The 11,030-nt window shown below is 47.0% G+C and overlaps 1 protein-coding gene across 1 annotated transcript; it reads right to left on the bottom strand.

The window, feature by feature from the left end:
• Positions 1–513: 513 nt before the first annotated feature.
• On the bottom strand, positions 514–10,652 carry znf296 (zinc finger protein 296). The gene is made up of 3 exons (XM_076100519.1): positions 10,415–10,652; positions 7,618–7,962; positions 514–4,068 (listed from the first exon to the last, which is right to left on the bottom strand). Exons 1-3 carry the CDS (start codon positions 10,464–10,466, stop codon positions 2,255–2,257), a joined length of 2,211 nt encoding a protein of 736 aa, XP_075956634.1. The 5' UTR covers positions 10,467–10,652; the 3' UTR covers positions 514–2,254.
• Between the last annotated feature and the right edge of the window lie 378 nt (positions 10,653–11,030).

Raw genomic sequence — 11,030 nt, forward strand, 5'->3', positions numbered from 1 at the left:
CACTCCCCACCCACCCTGCTCTGCCTCCTAACATGCCCACAAACAATAACCAAACTGGCCCTCTTCAATGTTGTATCCTGAGAAACCCTTGTCGCCCGTGTCCCATCACAGCTCGCTGCACCCATCCCACAAACTGTAGGAGGACTGACACCAACTCAAATCTATCTACACACAAACATGAACAGTATAGTACACACACACACACACACACACACACACACAACGCTGGAATTACATTACAGCATTTCTAGACAAAGCCAGTAACATCACAAGGATGTAAACAAGGAGTGAGGGTCCCTAATCCAAACACTCACATTAAAAATGAATAACTCAGCGCTGACTGTGGTCCTCAGAGAAACAACCCACTGCGACTAAGACAACATCCTGGTGAGAAAAGATACTTAAAAATAGTTTCAAACGCTATGTTCTGGGTACCAGAAGAAGAAGGGGGATGGGGGGGGGCATGTTTGGAAAAAGCAACCACAAGCAGAAAAGACTCCATAATACAAAATATTTCACCTCAATTCTTTATTGAGGCTCCTCTTGAGAAGGTGAATTACAAAATGGTGTCAAGTTTACAAAGACAGCAGAGCTTCACAATAGCCGGGGTTCAGCAGAACGGAGACGATGCTAGGGAAAGTGGAGGCAGTTAATATTAATAATAATAATAACAATAATAAGCATAGCAACAGCAAGAATGTCAATCTATGTACAAAATATTATCCCTGAACAGTTACACTCTGCACTCGTTCACGATCATTCATTACACAACACACACAAGAATTTCCCTGACATGAATGCAAGTAGATCAGATATGATTACACAAAGTCATCACAGTAGCCACAAAAACGTCAGCTGCACTGTACTGGACAACTTTGACATGTTTTTTTTTGTTGTTTTTTTAAAAATGCGCAGGTTCCTCTTTCTTAAATCCTCGTCAGCGACACACCTGCCATAAGCATGACACGGTGATTGTGACCTGCGGCGTCATGCTCTGGACACGAGATCACAGGACAGAGGGTTCAAGTAGAAGTGTCACCTGAGCATTTCGCCCCCCGCCCCGCCCCGATATGTAAACACAAACAAACAAAGACATTCACCCAAACTCACCCAAGTGCTTCCCGCAAAACTCCACCAATCAACTAGCTACTCCAGCACCTCTCAACCCTATAGCTCAGCAGTTACACAATTCCCAACATGCAGCATCCATAAATTAGGAACAATTCAAACACGGGCAACTAAAAAAAAAAAAGAGAACAGTTTTAAATGGCTGCAAAACATGCACGAGCTTCAAGCAGTCCGGCACTTTACAAATGTAAACAATGAAAGAGAGAAATTACCAGCACAATAATAGGTACAAATAGAGAACATAATACACACCCGTTTCACATGTAGGTAAAATTGCAGTTTTTTTTTTTATACATAGAAACGAATCATGAAAAAAAACCATCAGTAGATGAGACTTTAAAGTCTCCGTATTCACATTTATAAAATTAGAAAACAGAAGATGATCCATACATACTGTCACAAAGTCAGGAGTACAACCTTGCCAGGCTCCTGGAGCCCTGTAAACATTACATAAGTGACAAGTGTTGTGACAACCAAGCGCCTCTAAAGATTGGAGTCTGAGAAACTGCAGGCGGACAGTGTTTGGATTCATTTCACCCTCGTGCCTGTTCAAACATTTCTAGTCTTTAAAAGGTCTTCTCAAAAGAAAAGCAGCAACAGCTAGAAAACACAATATGACCTTTCTCCACCTGCTGATGCTGAAGATATATTAACATCGTTCTATTGCTAGGCTTTTTATAATCAATAGAATCCCTTTACTATATTATCTGACAGTTAATATCTGTCTCCACCTGTCCAGCCGCCAGAGAGATAAATCACTCATCTTTTGCATCCTGCACTGCAACGTGGTGATCAGTTTCCTGTGTGGACTGTGGCGGTTCACTTCCTGTTCAAGAGTTCTGGTAATCTCCCTGCTGAATGTCATGGCCTTGTTTTCGCTCTGTGGTCTAAAGAACTGTAGGCACTTAAGTTTCAACCAGCAGCTTTGCATACAGTCATGAACAACGAGGCTGTGCCTCGGCGCTGGTAGAGATGACAGGACTGCTGCTGCTGCTGCTTCTTTAAACTAGATTCCAGTTTTACTTGACTGTCCGTTCAATGATGGGACTAATTCTTTTTATTCGAATGGGCGACTTAAATCCTATACAGTGCTATTTTAATGTCAATAAGGGAATGAGAACAGCTTTCATGGCGCAGAAGTCAAAGCTAAGCTAACCTCCGCGTTGCTCTCGGGCGGGAGATCAGCCACTGTGGCTGGGCCGTTCTCCACACACTCTGCATGGACCTGCTCCTCTTCCACCTCCATGCTTTTCACCACATCACTCTGAAGTTTTGTCTCCATTTCTATCTGATCCAGACTGGCTTCAACCTCCTCCATTTTCACCACCACTCCTTCTTCTTCAGCTTTTATGGCAGCCAAAGTGTCTGCAGCGCTGGCCTGCGCGTACGCTCCCACGCTGGCGTGGCTCAGGCCGTGGACTTTCTTCAGGTGTTTTTCCAGAGTTGCGTAAACGGTGAAGGGTACCGAGCACAGCTGGCACAAAAAGGACGCCTTGGCTCCCTGCGCGCCGTGGGTCTTCATGTGGCGCGTTAGTTTTGAGCTCTGAGCGCAGGCGTAGTTGCAGAGGCCGCAGCGGTACGGCCGTTCACCCGTGTGGCTGCGGCGGTGCACAGTCAGGTTGCTGCTATTTCTGAACTGTTTACCACAGTACTCGCAAGCTTCATCTTTCTTCTTCTTACCAGCTGAACCAGCAGCAGTATTGTTGTTGTTGTTGTTTCCTCCTCCGCCGCTGACACCTCCTCCTACACTCCTCCGCTCATTCTCCCTCTGCCACTCCTGCACAACCTCGCTGACTTTGTCTGAGCTCCAGTCTGTCTCGCTCTCTATGATCTCCCCTCCTTCGTTCTCCCACTCTACGACTCCTCGCACTCTCTCGCCCATCTCTGGCCGTTTGGGCGTGCAGTTGCCACTAGCGATGCCGCTCTCGCCACTGCCCCCCGTCTCTCCACTCTCCAGTGAGCCTTCAGAGGGGCTGGCGCACGGTGAGGTGTGCTGAGGCTCCCCCTGCCCCTCTGCATCCTCTTCCCCTCCCTCTCCCGCCTCTCTCTGGCGCTGGTACAGCCTCAGCAGCTCCCTGTCTGGCGGTCTAACCTGAGAGGTCAGCAGCATCAGGCCTGAAGCTATGGACGGCTGTTTGGGCAGGGTCAGGTCTAACTCGGAGGGACCCTGGGCTCTTACTTCTGCACCAACCGTTCCCTTTCCCATGATGATTCCAGCTGGCTGCATTTGAAACCTGCCTCTCATCCCGTGCCTCCCTACATCCTCCTCCATCACGACCATATCTACCGACTCATACCCAATTCCTCCACCACCAGCCACCCTGTGATTGCTCCTTATGTGCCGGGCCAGCTGGCCGCTCTGGGCGAAGGCCTGCCCGCACACTCCGCAGTGATAGGGCCTGTTGCAGGGGTGAGTCCGGCGGTGGGTGGACAGGGCATGCAGGGACTGGAAGTTCTGGTCACACAGCTCGCAGTGGAAGTCAGACTGGAGGGCGCTGGTGTGAGGAAAGGGAGAAGCTGCTAGTGGAGAAGAGGACGGAGACAGCATCAGGCCTCCGGGGGAGCTGCCGGTGTTGTTGTTATTCCCCTCGGCGAGCTCCCTGAGCCGCACTGAAAAGTTCAGAGCCTGCAGGTTACTGGAGGAGGAGGTGGAGGTGGTGTGTGTCTGACGGGAGCGACCGGGGCGCAGGGCGGAGGGCTGAAAGGCAGAGGCAAGGGCTTGGCTCAGGTGGCGAGGGTCCAGAGTGGCTGTAGCAGGCTTGTGCTCTTTACGTCCTCCTCTTCTTCCTCCTCCTCCTCTTCTCATGTCTGTGTCTTCCTCCTCATCCTCTTGGTAGATGCTGAAGGAGTGTGTGTGCTGAGCGTGCTGTACGAGCGCCCATGCAGATGGAAACACGCCTTCACACTGCTGGCAGGTGAAGTAGGAGGGCTCCTCATTCACTGGAAAACAAAGACGGACAAAACTGAGTGAGTATTTTTGATCAATGCTAGTTAGTGAAGAATAAAAGTGTCAACAGAAAATTTTATTTTGGCAAAGACATATTTTTTAAGCTGATATGGCGAATTTAGGAAACAGTTGCCTTTTTACACATCCAGCATAAGCAAAGCAACACCAATTTGAAAGTTGAGTTGTCTTTGAGTCCACCTGATGAATTCACTCCCTTTAGCTCCATGTTTGGTCTCTACCAACTCTGGACAATATCTGGATCTTTAGCTGCTAAATGCTCGACTATGTTCACTAGCTGCTCACTTAGTGTTGGTCAGTCTGTTTGATGCTGAGCTGGTAGTGTTTTTATTGCAGCTGCCTGCTACAGCCGAAATGATGGGAGTACATTCAATGTGTCAAAAAAACAAAACAATGACTTAAAAGACGCTATAAAGTTATAAAAACTGAACAGGAACACGAGTATCAGCACGATAAAAGCCACATCTACCAGAAAAAAAAGCACAGATAGACTGATATGGACTCAAATTGATGGGAGATGAAGAGGAGGGTCAGGTGATGAAGAAGTAATGTCAAAATAAAGTAAAAGTGTGTGGGAAAGTATGACCCAAAGCAGATTAGAGGAATGGGGCTGCGGAAGCAGAAAGACCAACAGAGATGCAGTCGTGTTGCAAAGTACATCTGGAGATATTTTTATATGTGGATAGCTTTGTCTCCTAACTGAGAGCTACTCTCCAATTAAGCTGCAAATTGCTAATTAGCAGAACGTAGAAAATGAACGCTTTATGCAAATCAGGCACTGACTCAGCCTGCTTGACAAATGAGGCCTTTCTGCATAAATCAGAATTGGAGAGAAGATCCCCAAATTGTGGGGGAAAACAGTTCTTTTTTCTTTTTTTCTGTTTTGGAGAGGTTCAAAGCAGACTCTGGTATAAGCCTCTTTCATGTTTCCTCAAGTCAAATCCTTCTGTATTTTACTGGAGGGGGGGGAGGAGAGTGAAGATGAAAAAGAGAGCAACTGTTTCTTTCTCTTTCCCCCCCCCCCCCCTCTCCCACCCTCCCTCTGTCTGGAGACGAGAGGAGCTGTGGTGTTCATGTCCTTTAACCTAGCCTGAGGAGAAACCCAGGAGAAGTTGAGATACTTCTTTTTTAAAATAGGGTGAAGAGTGAGAGAGAGAGAGAGAGAGAGAGAGAGAGAGAGAGAGATAGGTAGGTAGGTCAGGGCTCAGGAGATAAAAAGAAAATGAGATAAAAAGATTATAATGTAGTACGGGGGGCCAAGAGACACCACGAAAATATGTCACCCCTCTGGATTGTACTTGAGACCCATCCTCCAACCCCAGCTCTTCTCACCCCTCTACCCCCCCACCCCCAAAACCCTCCAAATCTTTCCCTGAGGGGGGGGGGGGGGGGGGGGGTGGGCTTTTGTCTCAGGGTCCTGGAGTGAAACACAATACCCAGCCGGTTTCTCTTTCCTTCTCTCTCTCTCTCTCCCCTCGCTTTCTCTTTTTTTTTTTTGTAAGGATTCCCATTTGGCCCGGGGTAGCACTTGAATATTAAGCAGAAGCAATAACTACTAATTAAAAATGCAGATTGGCTGGGAGCACTAACGAGCAGCAGGCAGAATCTCTTCTCCCTTGGGAGGCAGAGGGAGGAGAAAAGAGAGGAGGAGGAAGGGGGTGGGGGGGGGGGGGCGAGAAATTGAAAGAGGGCAAAGCAAAAGTGTGTTGAAGATGGGGGGTGGGGGGGAGAAATGAGGAGGGGGGGGATGTTGGAGATGAGGAAAAAAAACAAACAAGGAGAATAAATAAAAAGGAATGAGACAGATGCATGCGGCTCTTCGGTAATCCATCCCTCTCTCTTTTCTCCTCCGTCCTCGCCGCTTCTCTCTTGAATACAGAAAATAGATGGAGGACCTTTCTGTTGTGGGATAACTGCCATTTCACTTTCAGTCATCTCAGAAGCTTCAGATGCTCAGTTTCCCTCCCATGAAACAACAAGACTTCCTATTACTTACAATGCTGCAGGATGTCCAAATAAAACTGTCCCTTTGCTACGTCAACATACCACAACTCAAAACTTCACGTCACAAACCATGTAATCTTGGGAGATAAAAACACTAAAAGCTGGGTAACATCGCAATTACCAACTCCAAACAAATGCAAGCTACATTTGCTTATAAAACTTTAATCCAAACTTATCCACTTTTTTATTTTTCACAAGCTGTCATGCTCTTTTCCCCCCCTCGCCTCGTGCACATGTTAGGTTCGTTGTATAATCCTGCGGGCACAAAATGACCAAACTTGTGCCGTCTCCGCCTGTAAGTGAGATACGGAGCGAGAGACGAAGAACAGACTGAAATAGAAAAACAAAGAGATTGTGGACAGACGGAAATGGTGCGTGCACCAGTCCCCTGAGCGTTACACAAAGGAAGGAACTGCTAACGTGTGTGCACATGACAGCGGAGGTTTCAAAATGTGCGAGTGGGCACTCATACCTACTATGAGTGTGCAGCAAGATGCCCTGTCAATCAGCAATCATTTACAACATTCTGCTGCATACTCTCCTTTTTCACCTCAGATACAGCATGACTGTCAAATATATCTGACCTTTGCAGGAAAAATACAATAACTCTCCTCCATCTGAAACACAGCGTTAGCCACTGGATGTGACACTTTTTTGAAAAAGGATTGTAATGAGAATTCATGAATTGCTGATTGACTTCCACCGTGACATATCATATTTGGCATGACCATGAAAACGGCAGCAGGAAAAGGCGTGAGGAAAAAGACCTTTAGGAAAATCACTTCTAATGTCAGAGACATAGAATGAGAAGAGAGGGAAGGCTTAAGACAGGACAAATGTGACAACAAGAGGAAGAAGAAGGAGATGCATATGATGAAGAAAAAGGAGGAGGAAGGAGGAAATTCCCAGGAGCTCAGGTGGCTCGGCCCGGGGCAGAACAGAGGGAGATGGCAGAGGAGCAGCACATGATGCAACGTCCTCCATTACAGTGTCATGACAGCGAGGAGAGCTGCACGAACAGCCTCACATTCACTCATCTGACCATTTCATACTGTGGTGCACGACTACAACCAACAAACGCCTTTTACACAAGAACCAGGATGGCCTTAGAAACACTGAAACATGCTCCTGTGCTGGCGTTAGGAGGACATGGTTTCAGTCTCTGTTGTCCAGGGCGTAGCGGAGGACAGAGATGCAGAAACATGTTTACCTGGCCATTCCACCTCAGAGACTGACAGTCAGGGAGATGAGAAGGAGCTCAGGTGCTCAGCGTGGAGCCCTCGGGGACCCCCGGTGCCCTCCGAACACTCCTGACGCCTATCCTTTCCACACAATTAGCCTGTGCGTCACTAACTCACGCAAGACTGCTAATGGCAACGGCTAGCTAATGAGCTGGACTCGGGAGGGGCAGTTGTTAAATGAAGAGGAGGGCGGTTGAAAAAAAAAATTAAACAAAACAAAAAACAGAGTCACTAATTAGCAACCTGCCTTCTATTTATTTGTCTTCTTAAAGCACTCACCTGCTTTGCCGTGCTCCGCCTTCACCTTCACGCCGGGCTCCTCCCCCCAGGATCTGCCCCCTCTCCTCAGCTCGATGAAGGCCAGCCCAAGCTCGGCGTTGGCGATGTGCTGCTGCGCCCGGTTGGCAGGTGAGGGAGGCGTGGCATTGGCGTTCGGGGCTTGGTTTCGGGGGCGGCAGCCCCCCTGTTTGTGCTGGATGAACGCCAGGATGTGGGCGAGAGGGAAGGCCCGGCTGCACTGGCCACAGGTCAAGAGGTCACGACCCTCGCCAGGAGCATGGACCTGCGGAGCAGGAGCAGGCCGGTCGTCTGAGCAAGTGGTGCCACTCGCCGTGTCAGTGACATCTGACAAGCGTGACAGGCAGCAGAGGGAAGAGAGAAAGTTCAATTACCAACAGAGATTACACTATTTTTTACCTACTTTTAACAGAGACACTGATTAACATGGACGGACACACAAGCACAATTCATTGCACAGGGATTTCAACACAGTTAGCCCTTAGTATTAAAAAATGTTTTTCAAAGTCGCAACCACAAGCGATTAGTCAATAGACAGAATATAAATTCAGTAATTTTTCAAGGAAATATTCACAGGTTCCAGCTTATAAATGTGAATATTATCTGGTTTTCTTAGTCTCCTACGACAGTAAAGTGAGTTGTCCTGTTGGTCAGACAAAACAAGACATTTGAAGACATCGCCGTGGACTCGACAGGCATTTTTCTTTTACACTTCTGACATTTTATAAACCAAACACTTGATCAGGAAAATAATCTATAGATTCCTTGAAACTCTCCCATTTCATCCAGTATCTTTCACCCTTGTCTTTCTGCAGCCGACGGGTGTAATCATCGTTCACATAGAGATAGTGGGCAGAGTCTATGAAACAGGTCCATAGCAGAGTGGTTTCTCTCAAGCATTTCAACTAGCAGCCAAAGAGAGTTATCACTTTTACACACATCACTTTACTAAACCTTGACATTAACGTCCCACTTTCTCTCCAAAAAAAATAAATAAAATTTAATTAAAAAAAGGCTGAACATACAGACAACACCAACATATTCTGACCCACACTTCCTACAACAAAAGTCCCAGTTAATTTGGATGTCTTCTTTCTTTTTGCGACCATGTGCTTATGAGCCGACAACCCAAAGTGGCAAAAGTGCTGTTAGACCTCAGTGGAACAGCACAGCAGGCGTGGTGATCGAAAGTGCAAAGTTTCAGTTGTAAGCTCTGAATGCAACGAGGCCAATCTGCTCAGCCAATACTGACCACTTCCTTTAACCGACCCAAAACAGATCCGCGCTCTGACTGAGGCCGCCGCAGAGAGAGGAGCCCAACTGTCCACCTCAGCCTCAGATCAATGTGACGATCACTATGTGCTGACAAGTGCAGTTATTCATTTACAAAAAGAACCAAAGCTTTCAGTTTTTACTCACAATTACAACGTGACCCATCTAACACAAGCAGCAGGAGTTTCTCAACAGGAAATAGATTGCAATAAAAAAAAAAAATGACTGAAGGTGTTTGAGATAAGAACAGCCCTTATGTGTTTTTTGTGTGCTCACAAATATGTACAGGACAGCTCATCTCATTCAACAACCTGTCAAACTGTACGTGTGGTTAAGCAGGGAGCGCTTTGAAATGCTGCAAACAGGTGCAGACAGTGGACACAACTTCAACCGAACCTGTAAAGTCTGAGTAAACTTTGGCTGTTTGTTAAGAAAGGCTTCCAGCTCAGGCCAGGTAGGAGGAGGAGGGGTCAGTATTGCTCAACGCGGTCATGGGCACACCTTGATGCTGGATCACCTGCCCCGGCTAACACACAGGACAGGTACAGACAGTACAGTCTGGAGTTGTATCTCGCCAGTTGTTACTCAAAAATGTCACCTTTCCTGTTTCAGGGCTGCACTGTTTGTGCAGACTTGCAAGGCGCGGTCTCTCCGCACTCGCGCACGCGCACGCACACACGCACTCAGAAAGAGAGAGACAGAGTTGAGTCAGGACCTGTGGTCACACCAGACACGCACCACTGGTCTCCTGTAGAGAACTGTAAAAAACAAATTGTGTTCAAGTTTCTGTCTTATTTCCCTCCGCACATCACATGGTCCTTTGTGAGCAGCGCTGTTGTCTTCATGTTTGAACAGTCTGGATGGGATCAAATGGAGAGTCTGAATGAGATCTATTCTACATTTTTATTCAGAACATTATGTAATTGTCCAACTATAAAAAATATATATTAAAAAAAAAAGCAGGTTGGAGCCAGTCCCTTAAACAGACGATGGGTTAAACTGCCCCAGACAAGCCAGAAACCGACAGAGAAACTTGATCATGGTCGAACCTGGAAATATTAATCATCGTGTTCGGACCTGTAGCCTCTGAAAGCAGCGTGCCAATAAAACCGGTCCTTCCTCTATGAGCACGACTGTAACAACAGTACACACAACCATGGCAGGGACATGAGCCCTTCTTTAAATAAATAAATATATATATATATATATATATATATGTTTTAAAGAGATTAAAATACATCCACGTTGGCATGGTTGAAGTCTATGTATACACAAATATAGTTTAAATCCTCGTGGGATGTTTTTTTTTACATGCTTGTAAATTAAAATAATAACATCGATATCGTTTGATAACTGGTGGCAGCGCAGACTGAAACCATGCGGCGCAAACTGACAACTAAACTAAACTGTGACATGAATTGAATCTAATTTCATCTAAAAAACAGCATCACATCCGCCTCCGAACAGTTCCAACGCGCCTCCACGCATCGCTGCTGCCCCTGCTTACCTTGAATTGCACTCAGGTGCTGCGGTCTGCTTCCAAGTTTGCGCCTGGACATCGCGTCGAGCGTTCGGCACCTTCTTCTGGGTCCCAAACAACGAAACCCTCCAAAACCAGAATCCGTCTTCTCCGATAAGTTGACCGAAACCCGAGCGGCGGGGACAAACTGATAAGACCGACTGTCCGCTGCCTGGACTCGCACTGAGCTCTGAAGGCAGCGTTCAAGTTCACGCTTCCCCCCCCCCCTCCCAGCAAGCGGAGGGCAAAAGGGGGCATGGGCGACTGCAGGCACCGCCCGCTCCTACGACCTTGACCCCGCCCTCCTCGGGTAACACTCCGCAAACAAGCTCGCCGATCACTTTAAAGCTTTTTGCCTTTTACAGTTTTTTTTTTTTCCCTTAAGCGTCTGCTGTCGGTTTTGTGGAGATATTTTATATCTCCTGTATATACATGTTAGGATTGATAACATTGTGCGTAATATTATAGCAGCTTATGAGCAGTCTCAACACAATTTATTAGTATATATTTCCACTTTGTTGTAAGATCACACACACACACACTGGTATTCACAGACGCACTCTGGTTGAACAGGTGTATCTGGTTGACGCAGTGTGGTCAGCTC

The sequence above is a fragment of the Anarhichas minor genome, unplaced genomic scaffold (genome assembly GCF_050575085.1).
Source record: "Anarhichas minor isolate MPS153535 unplaced genomic scaffold, ASM5057508v1 ptg000026l, whole genome shotgun sequence".
Lineage (NCBI taxonomy): Eukaryota > Metazoa > Chordata > Actinopteri > Perciformes > Anarhichadidae > Anarhichas > Anarhichas minor.